This window comes from Podarcis tiliguerta, assembly GCF_965153285.1.
Source record: "Podarcis tiliguerta genome assembly, chromosome: 2".
NCBI classification, from domain to species: Eukaryota; Metazoa; Chordata; class Lepidosauria; order Squamata; family Lacertidae; genus Podarcis; species Podarcis tiliguerta.
In genome coordinates this window covers 20,368,776-20,390,484 of record NC_139535.1, presented here as the reverse complement: position 1 = coordinate 20,390,484, position 21,709 = coordinate 20,368,776, and the positions used below count along the sequence as shown (strand labels likewise).

At 50.8% G+C, this 21,709-nt stretch overlaps 1 protein-coding gene across 24 annotated transcripts in view; it reads right to left on the bottom strand.

The window, feature by feature from the left end:
• Positions 1-804: 804 nt before the first annotated feature.
• Positions 805-21,709, bottom strand: part of USP19 (ubiquitin specific peptidase 19) — a 45,512-nt gene continuing 24,607 nt past the window's right edge. For 11 of the 24 annotated variants that reach the window (XM_083424631.1, XM_083424641.1, XM_083424640.1 and 8 more), the window contains 17 exons: positions 21,274-21,488; positions 19,751-19,949; positions 19,506-19,639; positions 17,480-17,638; positions 17,229-17,339; positions 16,753-16,863; positions 16,246-16,347; positions 14,364-14,504; positions 14,074-14,192; positions 13,808-13,945; positions 13,206-13,621; positions 12,531-12,641; positions 11,096-11,312; positions 9,970-10,122; positions 9,110-9,273; positions 7,374-7,558; positions 3,877-5,523 (listed from right to left, as the gene is read on the bottom strand). In XM_083424631.1, coding sequence (XP_083280757.1) covers positions 5,305-5,523; positions 7,374-7,558; positions 9,110-9,273; positions 9,970-10,122; positions 11,096-11,312; positions 12,531-12,641; positions 13,206-13,621; positions 13,808-13,945; positions 14,074-14,192; positions 14,364-14,504; positions 16,246-16,347; positions 16,753-16,863; positions 17,229-17,339; positions 17,480-17,638; positions 19,506-19,639; positions 19,751-19,949; positions 21,274-21,488 — 2,894 coding nt within the window. In that variant the 3' untranslated portion in view covers positions 3,877-5,304. Of the gene's footprint in view, positions 1,919-3,876; positions 5,524-7,373; positions 7,559-9,109; positions 9,274-9,969; positions 10,123-11,095; positions 11,313-12,530; positions 12,642-13,205; positions 13,622-13,807; positions 13,946-14,073; positions 14,193-14,363; positions 14,505-16,245; positions 16,348-16,752; positions 16,864-17,228; positions 17,340-17,479; positions 17,639-19,505; positions 19,640-19,750; positions 19,950-21,273; positions 21,489-21,709 lie in introns of those variants that run through there. The other 13 variants (XM_083424634.1, XM_083424628.1, XM_083424633.1 and 10 more) reach the window with 3 other exon arrangements.

Sequence of the window (21,709 nt, the reverse complement as noted above, 5' to 3'; positions counted from 1 at the left end):
CGCTGGATAGATGGGGGTTGAAATCCAACAGCGTCTGATAGGCCACCCCCCCCCACTCTAGAAGCTTCTGTGTGTTGTCTTTTCTTTTTTAAAAGCAGAATGCAACACTATCTCCTCTTTTGAACTGTTTTTTAGACATCTTGTTTTTCAAGTGGAAATTCCGGCACACAATCTAGCATCCTTCCCATCCCACCTGTAAGGATAATGCGGTCTTTCTCCTACCAACAGCCTCTCTGTATGAGAGCTTATTCATTACCACATCAGAAGAAATGCTCATTTGCAGAATATTTTATCTGACATGGCAACTTCTGAGTTTCTCATACGGAAAGCTTTATCATCACGTGCAGACTTATCATTTCAATTAGAGACATGAGAAATCAGTCAGTTGTCTGTTACACTTAGCACTACCTATATCACTCTTGTGATGAATATATTTGGTCATAGTTATCTGTGTTACGTTAAAGGACTCTGCGTTGTTTAAGACACCTTCCGCGAATCACAGGGAAAAGGAAAAGTTAAATTCCTGGTATCTGAACGTAAGGATGCACATGGAGCATAACATACTTCTCAGAATTCCTGATCTACAGGCCCTTTCCTATAAATTCAAGTCTTTCTATACAGAAGTTAAATAGTGCCACCATTCCTTTTTTCCCCAGCTCCCAGAAGGTATTCGCCAAGGAGACAGAAAGAATGAATGTTCTAATTCAGGTTGCAATTTTTATCTCTACGGTGTTGCCCAGGCTGAGAGCCCATGCCAGGGTGGCATGGCAGCAGACAGAATAGCACACAAGACACAGGGACAAGCGGCGTTGAGTAGAATTTAATGACTCGGGACCCAAGACAAACACCAACTTTATACAAAGACAGAGCAAGACTGAGGCCTCCCTGGGAATGGGCCCAGGACAAGCCTCATTTGGTTACAGCAATTCCAAGCATGGATAAAAGGGAACAGGGAGCCAAACATTTAAATAGGAGATGGTACTGGCAGTGGTTCCTCACCCCAGGGGAAGTGTCACAAGGGGCCAAGAAATCCAAACCGACTCTGGGGCAGGCAGCCAAGTAGTAGGCCAAGCCGCAGTTCCATGCCTTCCACGTAGGAGGAGAAGGCATAGCAGCAGGTGCCTCCCGACAGCCTTCTTTACCCAAACTGCCAGACTAAGCAATGCTGGTGAAAGGGGGGTGGGTGGGTGTGGAAATCAAGGAAACTGGGAGATGCATACGTCTGTCATGAAGGCCCATTTTGCAGCCATGGTGTCCTGAGCTTGGGATACCAAGAAGGAGCAGATGGGAAAGTGAAAGGGCAGGCAAAAAAAAGGGGAGGGCGGGCTGTGGAATATTGTGAAGCAGGCACCCATGGTATGGCAAATCGGGAGAAGGCCCCTTAGGGGCAGACACCAATGACGCCCACCCCCACCCGCCACCCCCAGTAGAACAGGCTGGGTATGCAAGACAAGGAGCGCAGGGCTGGCCACAGCTCCCCTGCCTCTGTGCAAGGCGACCAAACCAGAACCTTTGGGGCAGGAGATGCAGGAGGAACTGCCGCACCGGGGGCACTCAGTGGGTCTCCCCCGGCACAGGGCAGCCTCTAGTAGGGGGACACGAAGGGAAACCTTTCCAGCTTGCAGGGGAGGAGGAAGGGGGTGGAGCAGAAAGTGCTTGTGTGCTTGAGAAAAGGTCACAGCAGCTCCTCCTCCTTCCCACTGCAGGGGGGACGCCGGGGCGGGGTAGGGCGGGAAGCCACAAAACAAAGCCTTCTTATGTACACCCCACCCGCCACCCACCCCCAGTGCAGAACGACTTAGTCAACTTCCTCCATGTTGCTGTAGGATGGAGCGGGGTGCTCTGCGACCCCCTCTGGTGCCAGTGCGGGAGCAACTTCAGGGGCCAGGCTGGTTCCAAAGGGTGGCGAGCTAATTCCCTGCAAACAGAACAAAGCGTTAGAGAGCAGCCGCAAAGGGTGCAAACGTCTCCCTGCCGTGGAAGAAGCTCAATGTCTGTTTCCAATATGAAATCTCTATATACACACACATTGTTTGAAGGTCCGGAAACAGATTTTGGGGAAAGAGTTCATATAAATATAAACTTTATTCACTGACTTCGTTCATGAGTTTTATAACCTGCTTGATTGCAACGAAAACCTCGGAGCAGTTAACAAAAGCAAAATGTTACAATTATGTTAAAAAAAAATGGTTACCAAACAGCTATTTAAAGCATTCAAAAATAAACAAAATATAAAATAAGGTAAAACCCAGATTAAAAAGCATGTCAGATTTCCACATGTCTGGATAGGCTTGCCTAAACAGAAATGTTTTCAGCTGGAACCAGAAAGAGTACGGTGAAGTACTGGCTGATGTCAATAGGCAGAGACTTCCAAGGTGTGGCTGCCACTGCACTACAAGATTGATTTCTTACAAATACGGAATGAGTGTTATGTGGCACCTGTTAACAGTGCCAGATCTGCAGATCAAAGCAGTCAAGTGGACACATATGAGATAAGGCAATCTTACAAGTAACCTGGTTAAGCGCTTTATATACTAGATAATGGTCCGATTATGACAAGGGAATGCATCATTGCCCACCTCCTTGGTCCATCCCTCTTATCATCACTTGGAGCAAAGACTACATCAAGAGTGTGCCCTGCCTGATGTGTTGGGCCAGTGACCATGTGAGAGAGCCATGGCTGTCAGAGGTCATGAAGTCTTGGGCCAGCTCAGCTGCAGCCTCTGCATGGATATTGTAGTCATTCCAACACCTCAACCAGCCTGATCAGGGACACTACTGGGAATCGGGGGGGGGGGGGCATTCTAGAGACCAGCAGCACCCCAATCTGTCTCTCTAGCCTAACACTGGGGGCAAACCCCCTAAGCCTTTCCCAACACCAGTAAGTTTTATGGCAAAGGAGATGGTGCTTTTATGGACAGTAAAACCACTACCACCCTCGATGCCCCCAGTCTGGCCTGGTGCAGTACTATTAACCAGAGGGACCCATCCAGCTCACTCACCCAAGTTTCAGTAATGCAAGCCAGATCAGTCCCTTCAGTGTGAGCAGTTATAGCTAAGTCTCATCAGTATATTGTTCAATTAAGTGGCACAATTAAACATGGTGTCTGGTAGGCAGGCACCCAAATACGAACTGGTGTTATTGAACGGTCAAATCTTAGGAAATTTTAGGAAGAAATCAGTATTTCTGAGTGTAACACATACAAAGCCTTACTCATAATTCTCTCCTGCTCCAGGCTTGAAGAGTCAGCTATCCGCCTAGAGCCGGGTCTATTTTACACAAAACTGCCCCACCACCCCAAGAATCGCGTGCCAAGGAAACCTACACTCTGTGACCCACATCATCATCATCATCATCATCATCATCATCATCATCATCATCAAATAGTTTGCAAGAGGGCATGTAGCTTGTGCATCCTGCTTCTGCAAATAATGAGGAAGGGCAAAAAAGCTACCCTAACCAGTGACTTGAAATCCCACTGAGCTCCTCTTCTACGGATTTCACTAGACATTGCCCATGCACTTCTGGAACTCTTCTTTGAAGATATCCAGGCTAATAACGTGTTTCTTATTTTGCACAAACACCGAAACTCTCAAACAGCCAAGTGAGCTTTGCACCAAACTACAGAACACACAGAGCTACAGAGTTATCACCACCAAAAGAATTTATCCAGTACTATTTCGCTACAATTCAACGAGCGGCCCAACCAATTCCTTGGTTCCCCTTGTGAACCAGTAGCAACAACAGCTAAGACTGGACAGGCTTGGGAGCCAGGGGGAAGATACATGTGTGGACGCGCAGAACCCCCGTTAAATTTAGAAAGCAGGTGCTGAAAGAAAGGAGCAGCTGGGGAAAGAAAGAAGCCCATCCATATCTCTTTAGAACAGCTTAGGTTTATTAAATACAATAAATAAATACACAGTGAAAGCTTTCCCACAGCACAATGCGATGCCTTTATCCACCCAGCTGGCAGAGGATGACTTCCTTAGGGTCGGGACGTCCTCACCAGAATTGCACATGGATCAGACTGTGCTCTTTGGCACTGGTGCGGCTAGAGACTGCCCGCTTCCTGGGGCACAGCAGGAGTACCACCACTAGACAGTCTGAAAACTGGGCACTGGAGACAAAGCCATATCCCTTTCCCTCCCTGCAACGAAAGGGACGGGGGTGGGTGGGTGGGGGAGCCTCTCTGAAAAGTGCTGGGAAGAATGTGCAAGATGATGTTGTTAGAGCTGCGTAATGTTTATGAGTATAATATTAACAACAAACAATAATGATACACAAACCAAGGAGGGGGTGTCGCGAAGAATAAGACCTGGGCTCTAGGATCACAAGCTCTCTCTTACTTATCTGGCCACAGCCAAGAGCCTAAATTGGAGTACTCAGGATTGAACCTGTAGTCAAAGAGGCACCAGAGGGATCCTGCAGTGCACTGGAAAAGCCACACAGCCTGCAGGGCCAGATTAAAAGAACACGAGGCCACACGACTCTGACGCCAGAGACACACTTCTGTTTCCTCGTGTGCACACAGACATTGCCTAAGCGTTCAGAAACAGGTACGGGAGCTGTGAGGCAAGTCGAAGTAGTGTCTTCTCTTTAGCTGGGGCCCTGTGCTAAAGCACATTTAGCTGAACTGCGGTATCACGTCTCGGTAAAAAGATTTGTAAGATGCCATAAAACAAAACAAAAAAAGATGATGATGCAGTTGGCTGAAAACCAACACTATCCTGGTGAGGGAACCTAATACATCAATATTCGGAAGAGTCAGCAATACATTCTCACTCCCTCAAACAAGGAGGGAACAGATGCCTGGGGACTTCTTTTCCACCCCGCCTCCAAGCACGGCGCTGATGCCCAACTGGGTAAGAGGTCACAACCTTCAACTACTAGGCACATAGGGCAGGGGGCAGCTGTCGACTCAATACAGAGGAGCAATCGCAAGGCAGCGAGCGGCCAAGACCAACAGATTCCCATCCAGTTAGACTAATGTCTGTAGCTCTGCAGCCTCTGCTGGAGTTCACGGATTTGATTCACGCGGGCCAAAGTCTTACAAGGCCGCAGCGCTTTAGAGGGCCTTTTCCCAGTTGCCAATCCATGTGGGACACGGGCCAAGCAGGAGAGAGCAGGTCCTAGACTTGAGGGCTTCTTGATGGGGAGGCATTGGCACTAGGGCTTCTTCTTGCACCCACCCTGGCAGGGAGCATCCAAGGCCTTCATCACAAAGGTGTAACTGGAGGAGAGCCAAGGCTGAGGCGAGTCAGCTACCCTCCTTCTGGGTGCCGTTTCTGCTGCGGCTGCTGCTACTACCTCCAGCGGGTCTGATAGATGAGTGGGTAGAAAACATTCAGTAAGAGTGCCACAATGGCTGCCATGGTGCCCAGGACAAAGTATCGGACACGGCCTTCATCGGGGCAGTCTGGGGCGAGGTGCCTTGTTCTTCGGCTGCAAGACCTCCAAGGGCTCCTCATCAGCCTCCTGGCAGCTTCCTCTTCAGCCTCCAGTTCCTGCCAGAGCAGAGAAGCCTGCGATGTGGAAACCTGCGTCAGCACTTGGTGAGAACACAGCGGCAAACCCCTCAGTCACCCACACGCTGCCCTGCCCCTGCCCGGAACAGCCTGCCTGCAAGCGCACCTTTCCCACGGCAGATCTCTCTGCCGCGGACCCACAGATTTTCTGCCCCCCCTCGCTATACAGCTCCAGCAGTTCAGATACGGGGGCCTCCCAGGGACAGAGTGAGCAGCACAAGCCACAGAAGGATGGAGGGCAAGCGAGCCCCAGCTTGTCAGAGTGAGGCATCCATGCTGGCTGGCTGGGGTCAGAGTTCTTCCCCCCCCCGTCTGCAAGCGTCAGCACCAGCTCAATCCTTTCAAAAGACCCAGTCACCAAAGTCATCACAGCCCAGACTTCCTTGTATGCGCAAATGCACTGGACCATTCAGCCACACTGGGTGAGAACACGAGGATCATTCATAAACAGCCAATCGCGGTTGAGCTTTTGCTGGTGACAACATGAGGATCTGATGGCAGGCAGTCACATCCAAGCGCTTGCAGGTGGGAACATGAGGATCTTTCGGAAGGATGACAGCTAATCAACAGCTCAGCTTTGGCAAGTGGAAAAACCATGAGGAACATTCAGAGATGGCAGCCAATCATAATCACTCTTGTTTCTCTTTTTTAAAAAAACCACAACAATAACGACACAGTTGCACAGGAGTTAGTTGCAGAGTAACCAGTCACAGATCAGCTCTTCCACGTACAGAAAGATCATTCAGACCAGTCAGCCAATCACTGTGATTTCCTAGACAGAGGTTTAAAGGCGGGCAGAATCTGTCTTATCTTCCCCACTCCATCCCTTGGGATCTGTGCACAGGGGGTTCCTGCTGCTTCCAGACCTCCCATATTCTAAAGCTGGTTGGGGAGGGTGATGTTTTATAGCTGGTTTGAGGCGCCAGTTCCGCTGCACGGGTCAGCTGCCAGAGTCCACAGGCACAAAGGGAATCTTGGCTTAAGGCACGCAGGCCCCTCTGGCAGCTTCTCTGAATGGATCTGTTTGCATCCTCTCCTCCTGAGTAGGCCATGTGGTTCCAATCGGTCTTGGCTTGCTGGGCAGGTGGCCAGGGGCAAAACACACCGCCCAGCTCCAGCAAGAAAGGGCAAGAACAATGCGGCTTGCCCCACAGCACGGCCTCGGAGCTTAACCCCTGCCCAGGAAGCTGTCCTGGGCAGGATGCCACCACACCACATGGCAGAACCCCAGGAGACGCCAGTGCCCCCAACCTAAGTGCACATTGGAGGCTCTTGTCCAAGGTGGCTGGCATTGCCTCAGAAAGCTAGCTTTCCGCCTCCCCGGTCCCTACCATGTTAATGGCTGGGAACAGAGTTGAGGGGAAAGAGAAAGGAGAGGCTCTCAAGCCAACAGCAGCGCCGAGAGCACAGCAGTCCACAGTGCTGGAATCAGACCCCTTAAAGTACGACACCTTGGCTGCTCAAGAACCATGGCATTGCAGTTTCTCTGGCACCATTCCCTCATCAGCTTATTTTGCTATTGTCACCCACAACTCTGAAGCCGGCACCCTCCATATTGAGGGGATCTTTCCCCTCCAGCCAATTCCCCACCCACCCGCAGGCGCCTTCGGCTCAGGGTAGCCTTCCTGTTCTTGAGAAGGGCCTCTCTGTTTCTATCAAGACCTTCCCCTGACAGCCTTGAATGCTTGTCATTTTTCCAGGACACAACTGTTGGAAGGAGGCCCACAGCTCAGCCAGAGCCGTGAGGGGCAGCCAGCAGTCCCTTGGCTCCTCTATCAGCAGTAGCGAGGCCCGTTAGCAGGCCTGTTGAGGCGGGGAAGACAGGCAGCTCCCCCTAAAGCCCTCACCTGATTGGCTGCTGCCTCGGCAGATGGGGCCATGTCGGCCCGAGGGTCTGAGGGATGCGGTGGCCCCCGTGGGGGTCTCTCCACTGGAGAGTTTCGTCGGCGGTAGAAGAGCACGTAGGCGTATCGCGTCACCACCTGGCTTTCATCCACTGTGGTGACGGTGCTGTCATCGAAGAGCCGCCATCCTGTGAAAGGGGACAAGCAAGGGATAAGCACACCTAGCTCTGTGACCCACTGATGAGGCAACACTGCCTGATCCTCACCTGTCCTTCACTCTTGCAGGAAGACAAGCACAGTCTCCAGGTCTCCCATGCATCAGGAATGAGCTACCCAGTGCACCCACCCGAATTTAACCCACAACCTACCAATGTGGTAGCTCCCACAACCTTGCCTTGCTGTCCAATGTGCATTCATGGGTCCTGCTTCCCTGGCACAGGTTAGCAGACTTGTGGGGGATTTTGCAAAGATGCCAGGACACCCCAGAATTAACTGAGAGCGATGAAGCCGGCAAGTGGGGTCCTGTCACTATGTGAACCTATGAAATGTTTCCCCACCTACATGGACACTCTCTAATACTACTGTCATATTCACAAGTCCTAAATCGACTATTTATTCTTCGGTGTATTTAATTGTCGAGGGGAGCATGTATTGGGGATTCATCAGATTCCCTTCCACCAAATCCCACTGTCAGCAAATTCCCAAGCAATGGGAAGAACAAACTGACTGGAAGTTAGGAGGGAGAAGGGAGTGCAGGGCATGGCAGCCCTATTCCCATGAATGACAAGGTCGTTGGCCCACAATGCCTACATGTCGACAAGCCATGAGTGCCAGAACGGTATCTCATTTCTTGAAGGAAAAAGTAACCAGCTACCAACCCGACTGGTCAAGATTGCTCACATGCAGAACATGTGAAGAAGAAAAAGATTCTGCTTAGAAAACACTTCTATATAATGTTACTCAAAATAAAATAAACAATACAGTCGTACCTTGGATCCCAAACGCCTTGCGAGTTGAATGTTTTGGCTCCTGAATGCCGCAAACCCAGAAGTGAGTGTTTTCGTTTGTGAACGTTCTTTGGAACCCGAATGTCCGACACGGCTTCTGATTGGCTGGAAGACCTTACTGCAACCAACTGGAAGCCGTGTCTTGGTTTCCCAATGTTTCGGAAGTCAAACGGGCTTCCGGAACGGATTCCGTTTGACTTCCAAGGTACCACTGTATATCCTTAAAACACTCAAACTAGACCTGCTTCCCAGAGTCTTCCAAAATCCTACCATGTGAGGACCTGGCTCTAAATTCAATCCTGAAAGGCTGAGGAAGCAATAACAAGAACAATCTCCCTGGAACTTACTAGTACAGAGGGGTCCAGCTCTTTTTGACTGTGCATGTGCACCACTGCATCAAGACCTCTCCCATCATAAAGGAGGAAGGGCAATGATTTTTCTTTGCAAAGGAGTGGTGGAGGCCAAGCTGTGCTGAGGAGAAAGCCTTTTCTTGCCCTAAATCCTACTTAAAATGTGAAGCCTTCTCCTCCCTTGCACCTGAAACATTCAGCACTGACTATGGAGGAAGACCCTGCTACTTCCTCATTGATGCCTTATCAAAGCAGCAATGAGTGCCCTGGCCAAGATCTTTCTCCTTGTGTAGGTCTCTGAGAAGATTCTACATCAATGGCCGGAACTTGGCTAGACAATCGATGGCTACCAGACCACACGAAGCCCGCCCCGGCAACTCACCCACATCACTGCGCTGGCTGTTCTTGTCACTGGGCAGCCGCGCATAGGCTGTGTAGTGTCCACCAATCATGCCCCCATAGTGGTTGATAACTGCATACAGGTCATACATGGGCAGCTGCTGCTCATCCTTCTGGCCAATGCAGAACTTGCTCAGGTCCAAGCTCCTGGGGACAGAGATAGGAATAAGGCACACAGCTGTCTTAACTTGTCCTAGCTATATGTGTTTCAAGCCAGGCAATAGAAGAAGTCTGCAGATTGCTTTGAGAAGTGGGCTGAGTTCCCTATCCCAACAAACTAAAGACTGGGAGCGAGGTGTTCCTGGCTTGCTCTGTTCCAAACCGGCAGCTTTTCAGAAGAGCAGCCACTGGAATTGGTTGCAGCATGGATCAAGTTTACTTAGCGGTAGCTTGAGCCTACTTTCAACAGACACATGGTGGATACACATGTACCACAACCGAGGACCTAAGGATGCATGTTTGACCACCACATGCATCCGATGAAGCAGGCTCTCACCTGTGAAAGAGGAATGTGCTGTGGCCTCAACATGAAGGCACCACCAGCCTATGCTTCCTGCCCCTCCCGAAAGATTTAGCCCAACTTCAGTTCCGCCCTCCCTTCCAAACAGCGGGGTGGCCAGTTAGGCTGCCTCCTTGCCACATGGGACGTAAATGCAGAGAAAAGGGTTGACAAGCATAGCCTGAGCATACAGAGTGCTAAACACCCTTGGTGCTAAGACAGGGCCCGGCACTGCAGCCACATCTGATCCAGGCCTGGAGTGGAGGGAGATGCTTTCCTTGGACTTTCCTGTGTGAAGTCCAAGTGGGAGCAAAGGAACACAAAGCGCAGCAGCATCTCCTCACCGCACTGGGAAATCCACCATGTCGTTGATCTTGTCTCTCCAAATGAAGCTGCGGAAGGAGAAGCGCTTGAGCTGTATGATGAGGACGTTGGGCAGGCGCCACAGCATGAGCTGCTTGGATGCCTCACGGTGCTGCTTACATTTTGGGCAGTACCTGCGCGGGGGAAAGGGGGGGGGTCTGTTAGCTTCCCTTGCTGCCATTTCTGCTCTTTACCAACCCCTGTTTTGCCGCACTACGGAAGACCAAGGCATCCTGTTTGTGTTTCCGAGATCAAAGGGTTTAGAAACAGGCTTTGATCACAGCTGCAGTATGCAGCATTCAGCTGATGGGAGAATGTGAGCTCTTTAATTGGAAGAAGGGGGCTTCCACTTGACGTGGTTTCAGAGAAGAACGTGGCTGTATGTGGGACATGCTGAAGCATGCCTGAGGAGCCCAGGAATTCAACAGAACTCTCAGTCCTCTTCAGGCCCTCCACAAACTCCCAACAGTCCCTACTGTGCAGCACTTGACGGCCATCTGTCTTGGATACTTTAGCTGAGATTCCTGCATTGCAGAGGGCTGGATCAGATGGCCCCTGGCCGTCTCCTCCCAATTCCATGAATCTATGATCCTATTAGGGACGCGGGTGGCGCTGTGGGTAAAAGCCTCAGCGCCTAGGGCTTGCCGATCGAAAGGTCGGCGGTTCGAATCCCCGCGGCGGGGTGCGCTCCCGTCGTTCGGTCCCAGCACCTGCCAACCTAGCAGTTCGAAAGCACCCTCGGGTGCAAGTAGATAAATAGGGACCGCTTACTAGCGGGAAGGTAAACGGCGTTTCCGTGTGCGGCTCTGGCTCGCCAGAGCAGCGATGTCACGCTGGCCACGTGACCCGGAAGTGTCTGCGGACAGCGCTGGCCCCCGGCCTCCTTGAGTGAGATGGGCACACAACCCTAGAGTCTGTCAAGACTGGCCCGTATGGGCAGGGGTACCTTTACCTTTACGATCCTATTATCACTTCAGTGTTTGGAAGCAGTAACCATTTCCCAGCCTACAAAAGCTAGACATCTGAACCCAAAAACTAGCTGCACAGTGTATACGTTTATGCATACACTTTGGGAGTTGTCCCTGCCCACAGAGAACCCTTTCTTACCAGGCCTCCTCTGGGGCTAACACCTCTGGCTTGGTGAAGAGGTTGAGGCACTGCTCCAGGGTGAAGTGTCCTGCCCTGGCTGCCTCACTCGCAGAGCCAGGATCCTCTACGCACTCCAGCTCCTTGGACTCTACCAGAACAAACTCCTTCATCCTCTCGTTGTTCTTCCAAACCAGGGCCAGAGAACAATCATCTGTCAGGTCAAGAGGGATATCTCCTGCAAGGATATGGAAGTTTACGGATGGTGCTACCCATCTAAACACACCAGGCCAAAAACAAACAGCCAAGAAATAAGAACCATAGCAGGGGTAGCCAATGTAGTGGGGCCTCCAGCAGTTGTGGACTGAAACCATAATCAGCTCCAGCCCAGCAAGGTCAATAGCCTGGAATTAGGGGAGCTGTACGCCATAACTTCTAGAGGGTGGTCATATTGGCCACCACCAAACTAGGCGCAGTCCACCTTTCTCCTGTTTAAGAACATAGAAAGGGTGTATGGAGCAAGAAACATGAGAGAAGAGGGAGGCAATTCCTTATCAAAGCTAGTTTCAATTCTTTGTGAGCAGGGAGATTTGCAAGCTTGTTCATAGCTCACCATGATCCTGCAAAGCAAGTTGCTACTAAGCCCAAATTTCACATGGATGGGACTGGGGTCAGGCCAAGGAGATTACTCCACTCTAAAGTCACCCAAGCGGAGCTTGCAGCCAAACATTCCACTAGATCACATGCTGGCCCTCCAAGTAACGGATGGGAAAGCCACCAAGGCCGCTTAAAATGAAAGACTGGGTGTAGGAGTGTGGGGACAGATACCCAAGACAAAGCAGAAAAGGAACAACTGCAGGCCCCATTGTCTGTTTCTGCAACTGTGTAGCATAGGTCAACGTCAGCTATGCTGGAGGAGGAAAAGCCAGGAATTCCAGCTCCAAGGACTGTACTTTCCTCCCCAGAACTTGTGCTCGTTTGGCACTCCTTCGGGTGGGTTGCTTGTATCCCACACAAATGTGGTAGTGGGAACCTTAAATCAGCATCCTGAGACCGACAAGGGCCGCTGAATTCTAAGAGAAGTCATCTATGGGACAAGACACCCAACTAAGATTTCCAACAGCCAGGTTCTTGGTGCCTTGCACAGCTTCTTATCCCTTCCCCATAGCTACCAGAAAGATGTGGAATAATAAATACAGGTCTGTATGATTCACACAGAAAGCAGACTTTGTGCAGAGTGTGCATAATTTTAGCCCAGGAGAGACAGCCCCAGCTAGAGCTGATCAGCAGCATACATGCAATCCTTTAGGGACTCAACAGCACCTTGCATTGGGTAAACAGATTAGATCGATCACCACAGAAGAGCTCCCCAAGCAAGGATGGGGCCCTCTCAAAACGCCGAGCCAAATGTTCCAAGATGGCACTGCTTTCAGAACCCTGAGATTTTAACCCTCACCTTTGTCCTCCAGCTTCTGCTCTTTGTTAGCGGCGTCAATTTTGTTGATGTAGAACTGGGTAGCGTGGGAACTCAGCCCCTCAGCCGGATGCTGGTAACCTGGGATGGCAGCTGTAGGCAAGCAAGGGAGGGATGGTGAGTGGCAGCAGCTCAGCCGGCAGCCCCTTCTTTCCTCTGCTCAGCCAACCTATCCCCCTTTCCACAGCTGGGACAGCATTTCATCTACAAAGCCATGGAGATGGCTGGGGTCTTCAGGAACCGCACAAAAGACAGGAAACGGCCCTGCTTCAGGGTATTCGTATTTGCTTCTTGTCATCTGTGTTATGTTCTGCTGCTTAGAAGCCACAGCATGAGGCATGTGGAATAAATTGTTTTCCTAATCCCACTTTTGGCTTTTGGGGAATATGGGGACAAAAACATTTAATAAAGTTGCTTGAATTTATTATTTTGATTCTCCTCCTTCTTATTATTTGGCTTCTGGTATCTGAGAGCACAGGCTGTTGGGAAATTGGCCTTCTGCCTACAGAGCTCCTTGTGCAACAAGCAGCCCTAAGGAACGCCGGCGTAACAGCCGTACCGGAAAGTGGTGAGAAACCCCTTGGGAATGCAGACGCCCCAAGTAGCAGCCCGTGTAGGGTGGAGGGCTTTAAATAAGGCCCATTCAGATTTGCCTACCTTCCGGCTTGGGGAGTCTCTCAAAGGGCCCCTCCCTTTCCACAAAGCTGTCAGCCCGTGTGTCCAGGGAGGGCTCGGAGAAGCCCGAATCCAAGCTCAGTCCCGAGCCTCTTCCTGCGGGGACCTTGCTTCTCACAGCGCTGGCGTCCCCCAGTTCCGGCTGCAGCTCAGGGGCCGAGAGAGACGGCTGGGGTTCCTGCGGCAGGTGTGGGGCCCTGGCCCCGTCTCCCGACTCCATGGCGGTGGAGGCCTCATCGGTGGCAGAAGCCGCGGCGGCAGAGGCAGACGCGACTGTGGCGCTGCTGCTGCTGCTCCGGGCCAGCGCCTCTGGCTTCTCAGGAGGCTGGTGCTGCAAGCCTTGCTCTGGCGACATCCTGCCCACCTGGAATGGCGGCTGGAACACGCTGACCGAGTACCTGAGCAGGGAGAGGAAAAGCCGTCCGCTAAGAGGTCACACAGCCCTCTGAAGAGGGAATGTGCTGCTGGCACTGAGGAAGGAAATGGAAGCTTCCTCGCTGCCTCGGCCAAAGCCTACAAAACGAGCCAAGCAGCGGCGGCTGGCCAAGCGCCCAAGAGCGCTGCCAATACTCCGGCTACCTTACCTCGCGTAACCTTCCAGAAGCTGGGCCAGCCGTGCATAGGTGAGGCGTGACTCCGGCACGCTGATGAGGAAGGGGAAGCCAATGTTCTCAGGGAGGCACAAAGCTTTGTGGTCGGGCCAGTGTGTTTTCTGGCACACTCTGAAACACACACAAAAACAGTCTCATGCAGAGGGCCGCAGGGGCTTGACGCAGCCACTCCGCCCAGCCTGGGGGCAAGAGACGGCTCTCGGCTATGGAGAGGGTGAAAAAAAGAAGGGGCGGCTTACACGTTGCAATAGCCGACACGGTAGCACCGAGTGCAGCGCTTCAGCTTCTCCTCTTCCGACTGCTGCTTCTTCTGACAGGCGGCACATTTGGTGATGGGAACGCTGGGCACCTGAGGACGCTTAGGGGAGAGAAATTGCCTGCTTAGGGTGATTGGGAAGCGGCGGGCACCTGTACTGGGAAGGTGGCAGGACAGAATGTGTAGGTTTCACCTTGAAAGCCTAAGAGCTTTCTTTCCATCACCTTCTCGTACACCTGTATGGAGGGTGTAATGGAAGCTCCTGGCACTTACCTGTTGGACCTGCAGCTCCACCACACGCTCCTTGGCCAGGTCTGGAGAAAGCACTTCGAAGCACAGCAGGAGGTCCGTGGGGGAGACCGTGTCCAACGAGTGCGAAGGCAAGAACATGCGGTGGAAGCGGTTCTTGATTACCTAACCAAAGGGGAAAAGGGAGGTGAAGTCCTGCCCAAAAGATGCCCTTTCCTCCCTCTAGTCTCACACATAAGGGCAAGCTTCAGGTTCAGGTACAATGCACTTCTGACCACCAGGTGCTTGGGTTGGGGTGTGGGGTAGAGAGCTAACCAGGGTAAAAGCAATTTGCTCTGCTTCTGAGCTTCCCGGGGCACGTGGACTGTCCAAGATGGAACGATAAGCTTGGCCTGGATCCAATAAATAAATCAAATACTGAACAAGCAGGGTATGCAACAAATGCTGCAACAAAATGTTGTGGTGAACGGTGCACCTGTTCTGGATTTCCAGCTGGCCCCATTCCAGGCCCCATTCCAGGATACTCAGTTTTCTCATCTTCCTCCAGTTTCCTTTTTTCCTCCAACAGCTGAACAGCTTTGCCATGCCCACCGGGAATGCCAAATCCTCAGAGCAGTTCTGAGCGCACACCCTAAAGTCTTGTCCTCCCCATTTCAGTAAAAATCCTCCAACTCTGCTGATACCATGTGCATGTTTCTATACACATACACACACACACACACACACACACACACACGGTGCTATTCTGGGTACAAAGATTCACCTGGAAAATGTTCATTATTACTATATAGGTTTGTGCTAGTGGCAGTAAAGCCTCATTAGAACAGCACTGTGTCAGGATGAGGACCGAGTGGGGTGGGGAGACAGACAGACAGACATAGAGCTGCAAAAAAGGAAGGTGGCGGGAGAGTAACCAGATCCTTTTATGTGTGAACGGAATAGGAGGGACTCTCTGGGTTGAGTCTTTAGAGTCCTAGCTTAGCCTGGAACAATAACACAGTTAGATTTGGGGAGTAGGGAGTATTGAGAACTTGCTGGTAGGAGGAAGAAGAGGAGGAAAAGTGAGATGAATTTGCAGCACTTTTCTAAGAAGCGGGAGGTATTTGCAACGAGATTCATGCAACAGTAGATACATATGCTGCAAGGAACTAGTTTAGTCTAATTCCCTAACTGTAAGCATATGGGAGAAATAGGGCGTGGATAGACCATCATTGTCTCCATATGCACCCTCCATATGCTCATGACAATTCCTGCCCCACCCCTTGCTCCATCCAACAAACAGGATTTTGGTCCAGGTCTTTTCCTTGGTAGACACTCCAGAGTTTATTCCTGGTGGGGCCTAGTACAGATTAAGTCTTGAGTGCAGCACCATTTGCTCTGTGGTCAGCCTTTTTTATTTTTAAGCAAGAAATATGTGTGTGTGTACAGTCCCAGTGTAATGCATGCCACAACTACTGAGGTGTGTGTGAGTGCGCACACACACACAATACATCACGCACAGCCTAGTGAGAGGTAGGGTTCTGTGTTGATGGCACTCAAATGAAATTCTGGAGGTTGCAGGTAAGGGATCCCAATGAAGTGGCCAGATGCAAGAGCTAAGGCAAGAAGAGGAGCCAAATTTTGCATATTGATTGGAAATTTTCTGCCAAAAACCTTGGCTGCCAGGTCACTAGACCTCCTGTATACATAATGGCTCTCTGGTACCTGGGCAGCCACAGCCAGGGGAGATCAGCCAAGCCTCGTGTTGTGAAAAGGACATGGCACCCACAGAAAGAAAAAGCTGCAGAGGTGATCTGAATGCCAAGACGCTTCCATGCAGTGAACAAGCCTCACTGCTGCTAAGAATCCTTAGAACCACAGCTTCAGCAGCATTCAGACACAAGAAATCAGCCAGACCATGCCTCACCTCAGCCAGGCGCAGGTTATCAGGAGTCACTCGCACGCTATGGGACACAGAGTCTAGCACCTCCATGGCAGTGGAATTCTCCTTGCTGATGCTCACCAGGAACTGTTGGAAGAGAGCATGTGCTGGGGTGGGTATATCAGGGTGTGTAACCCTGCCAGCCTTCCCTCCCACTCCCTGTTCTCATTAACATTTACTTCTTCGACAATGTAATTCCTGAACTGCACCCGGCTTACCTCACTGGATTAGCCAACCAATCAAAGCTGTACCCATGGTGCACCTACTTTCACATGCTGTCTACTGCAATTTAGACATATTTTGAGTTGAACCTGCCCCCGACACATATTGCTTTGCCTCTCAAAGCAGATGTTATTTCCGCTCGTATGTCCCACTGAGTTTCAGAAATCTCTAAAGCTCAAGGCCGCTCGTGACATAGACACTATTCTGAAGGCGCTTAGAGCACAAGATAAAGGGATTCTTCCTGGGCAGCTGGGATGCTGCTGCTCTTACCTTAACAGGTTTCTTGTGCGGTTCCTTGGCAAAGTAATAGACCGTCAGCACTTTCTGCTTTTGGGGTAGGGGGACTGGCAAATAGAGGAAGGGATCAAACGTGATGGACACCTGCAAGCAATAGGATTTGACAGTCAATCAGCACCCCCTGGACATAATGTATAGTGCTGGAGGCACTGGCAAAGCCCAGAGATACAGAAATGGTGAGTCTGGGGTCAGAGGGCAGCAACCAAAGGAAGGAGGCAGCCTGGTAAAGGTGTCAGTAGCAAAGGATCACCAAAGTCTTTGACGGCAGGACACAAGGACCGTGGAGTGGAGGATATGGTCCAAGCTAGTGAATAATCACTGTAAAATGAGTAAATACCACCTCCCGCCAAGCTAGCGGAGGAAAAGCAACTTTAGATGCAGGCCATGTTGCCCCGCAGCAGGCTCAGAGCTGCGAAGCAACCAGGAAACCCAACGAGTTGGCACACTACCTTTGAACACACAGGGCACACTAGCTTGGACTTGTACTGGCCCTGGAACAGGTCCACGATGAAGGAGTCGTTCCTCATCTTGTGCCGTTTCCAGGCCTCTTCAGCAACAATCTAGCGGTCAAAAACAAGTTAATAGCAGTGAGGGAACAAAAGCAGGGGTGAGCAAAGGTCCTTCAGGCTCAGCCTAGCCAAGGCCTCCCAACTTCCACTGGGCCATCGTATATATTCTATATGTGTATATAAAGACTTGCCTCATCAGGTCGTCCATCTGAATCTACCGTTTCAGTGTAGGGCTTGCTGTGAATGCGGTTCAGGTCCTCATGGAGCCCATCCAGCAGAAAAGCCATGAATTCCTGGGCATCGTGTTGAGCATAGCCTGTAAACTGGCTGGCCTTGCTGGCCACAATTGCCTGCAGGAAGAAAGGAGCGTCATAAGCAACCAGACACCTGTACAGCACGATCAGAACGAACGTTCTGCCAGATCAGAGCAAATGGCCATCTAGTCCAGCATCCTGGGTCGTATCCAGCTAAGCTCTGCTCAGAATAGACCCAGTAAAATTAATGAACCTAAGTCAGTCAGTCATGTCTATTGACTTCAATGGGTCTACTAGCATCAGATACAATCTCCTCTTCTCAGTAGCCAACCAGGTGCCCAAGGGAAGCCCACAAGCAAAACCTGAGGACGGCGGCACTCTCCCCACTTGCAGTTCTCAGCAAATGGTGCTCCCCTTGTCCTCTCGGGACTGGAAAGAGGGGCAAGTGCCAAGTGAGAGTTGAATGGGCTCAAGAGCTATATGGAAAAACAATAACTACCCGGACAAGTAGCTTCAGAAGTGTGGACAGTCCGGATTGAGCTTTCCTAAAGCCCAGAGGCTTCCTGCTTGAGAATCTAAATGGTTGCTGGTGGCATCCAGCGATCCAAAATCATTTCTAGCCAGAAGGCACAAAAATGGTTTGTGCTTGCATAATTTATCATTATTAATCTCCCAAGTAATAAAATGCCCTTTATTCCAACACACAGGTATGTGTGTGTGTAGTTTTTATACACTCCAACCCATGAAGGATCCCCCCCCTGCGGAGCGCTGGCCCACTCTGTAGCAGGGACAGCAGATAAATTTTGCTTTCGCTGCTAACAGTGCTCCCCAGAACAGCACTTTGCTTGGAGCATACAGTAACTATAAATACACATGGAAGAAAGCAAGTGACAGTCTTGTTGTTGTTGTTGTTTAGTCGTGTCCAACTCTTCGTTGTTTTTTTTAATAAATAATTTGTATTAATTTACAACAAAAACAAATCACACAATAATTTCACATCCAATTTTCACAAAATCTTTCTTTTCTGGACTTCCTTCAGCTTTTCCGTAAATCTTTCGTAGTCATTATTAATTTACGCATTTCATAAGCTTGTATTGTCATTATTTAAACCTTTCTTTTTCTATTCCCTTTTAACAATACTTCTCGCGTTTCACAGTGCTTTTTTAAATCCCTCTAGCGTTATTTGACCCTCATTTATACTCTCCAGATATTCCACAAATTTTCCCCAGTCTTCTGTGAACTTTTGGTCACAGATTAGATACCCCATGGACCCCATGGAACAGAGCACGTCAGGCACTCCTATCTTCCACTGCGTCCCGCAGTTTGGTCAAACTCATGCTAGTGACACTCTAGTGAAACTATTGCAAGGGGATTAAAGCTGTTCCCTGCCCCCTAATGCCCCCAGCGGCTCCCTGAGAATCAAGCTTGCTACAAACCGCACAGCCCAACCCTAAGCAACTTTTTGGTCACAAGCACTGGGAACCTGCCTCTGCACAGCAAAACTACATAGGCATGCGTGGACACACACAAACACACGGCCTCCAGCTGCCCACTTGGCCAGCTCATCCTCTCAGCCTATACAGTGGTGCCTCGCAAGACGAAAAGAATCCGTTCCGTGAGTCTCTTCGTCTAGCGTTTTTTTCGTCTTGCGAAGCAACCCCATTAGCGGATTAGCACTATTAGCGGTTTAGCGGATATTAGCAGCTATTAAAGGCTTAAGGGATTAGCGGATTAGCTGCTAAAAGGCTATTAGCAGCTTAGTGCCTTAGAAAAAGGGGGTGGGGAGCGAAAAAAAACCCCCAGGAATCGCAAGACATTTTCGTCTTGCGAAGCAAGCCCATAGCAAATTCGTCCTGCGAAGCACCTCCAAAACGGAAAACCCTTTCGTCTAGTGGGTTTTCCGTCTTGCAAGGCATTCGTCTTGCGGGGCACCACTGTATATGCTTCTGCAGGGATACCTCACCTTCAGCTTGGAGGGCTGGAAGGCGTGGTGTGTGCCTTTCCAAAGCGCCCTCAGCAGCACTGCAAAGCCGATAGCCAGGCGCCCCCCAGTTCCCAGGGGATTGTTGTAGTTGATTTCGGACTCGAAGGAGTGATCTACAGGGGTGTAAGTGAGAGAGAGAGAGAAAAGGTGATGGAAGGTGAAGGCCAACCATGTAACGCACAGACACAGGTCCAGCCCCGGTCCCACTTTGAGATACAGCTTACCATGAAAGAAGTCCCGCAACTCCCGGGTGTTGGAGAGAGACTGGATAACACTGTTCATGAAGCAGGTGTTGCCCAGGTTCACCAGCCCCGTGAAACCCGGCAGGCACACCTTCTTGTCCTCCTCCTCCTCCTCTTCCTCCACGCTTTCGCTGCTGACGGGGCTGTGAGTCATGGGTGGGACCATGCATGTTGGCTTGGGCTGGAGGGGAAGATGCTAACACAGTCAAGGAGGCAGCTTCCATTGGTTGCCAGGCTCCCTGTCTTGCCCACAGCTTCCAGGCTCTGCATGCTGGATTTCTATGATCACCACCCCACTTTCCCCCTCCTCTCTCAGGCACAGAAACCCAGGCCTTGCTCACATTGAACTTTTTAAAAAACCATTTATTATTCATACACAGAGCAGTTCCCCCAAAATGGCTAATCCACCCTAATTAGAAGATCGCATATATGCTCTTTGTTCGCTGGCATGGACAGCAAGAATCACACCCGTACATGGAGGGTTCAGCCTTATCAGTTGCATACCCCCAATTACCTGCTGCTGGAGGTACCGCCCTCTGTTGTTTTTCTGTAGAAACTACCCCAATGGACTTTACCTGCCCACTGTCAAAACACAACTGCTGAGATAAAATGCTGGACCCAGCCCAGCAATTCTTAAGTGCATATTCTGCATTACTTTTGACTTTCCTTTAACTAACATCACCCAGTGCACTTCCCACATGCTAAAAGCAAACGCATTCTATGAATGCCGATCCTTACGTATCCAAAACAGCAACAACCATGCAAAGCATGAGGGCACCCTGAGATTTAGGGGAACCCTGAGATTTGCAGAAGCGCAGAAGTGCTTTTAACGTGATGGCAACGTTCCTTCCACCCCTGTTATCCCCCCCCCCACGACTGCTCACATGTGCATTCACATGTCCAAGGAAGTTATTAACAGCCTTAGTTCCAGCACTGCCTCCATCTTCAGAAGTTTGACTTCTCCCATATCCCTCCTGGCTAGGAAGGGGAAGAGGTAGGCAGGCAGAGGGTGGGTGTGTGTGTGTGTGTAGTAGTAGTAGTAGTAGTAGTAGTAGTAGAGTGTCCTTTGGTGGTGACAAGCTCCCTGCCTCAACTTGATGCAAGGTCAGGATATTTCCTCGCACTCCCCCTGGTTCAGAGGCAGTGCAGGAAATGGTCCTTCGCTGAATGGCTCCCCTTATGCTGGAAAGGAGGTGGTCTGGAAGGTGCAGATTCAGCTGGCTAATAGCCAGCCAGATCTCCACCTTCAGGCACCAAACAGAAAAAAACAGCCATAGGGCTATTTCCATCCAAACAGCAGGAACACATTGTCCCACCCACAAGCAACATTTTGTTGCAACTCCTCAGTCCTAACTCACTGGCCGTTGTAATAATCCGCGCCAGGTTCAAACCTGTTGTAATCCAAGCAGCTCCTGCCTTCAGCCCACCACCTCCCCTGATGGCGTGTCTGCCTGAGCCCTAGAGACCGGGGTTCGAAACTCCCAGCGCCGGCCAGGAGTTCTCACCGAGGGGACGAGTGGTTCCTGCTTCACTGGCACATGCTCCGTCACCGTCCGAGCGGCTACGCCGTCCAGGCTGCTCTCCTCTGCTCGCGGCTTCTCCTTCTCTCCCACTCGTGCCTCCTCCTTGGTGGACAGCGGGTGCTGGTTACTTCCAGGCTGGCTTTTATCCAGGGGAGTAGGGCCTGTTGGCATGGCAACCTTCGCACCACCCACTGCACCTTAAAAAGGGGGAAAAGTGGGCTTGTGGTTAGCAGCACATGTGCACAGAGAGGTGAGCGGCGTGCTCTTCACTGCGCCAGCGCCGGGACGGTTGCTGTGCAGTGAGCCCTGCTGCCCTTCCTTGCTTAAAAAGAAACGGTGGGGAGCCTGTTCTGGATTCCATGCAGACATCAGAGCATCCATCCTCTTTCACACCCTCCATCTAGAGCTGGTCCTCTCC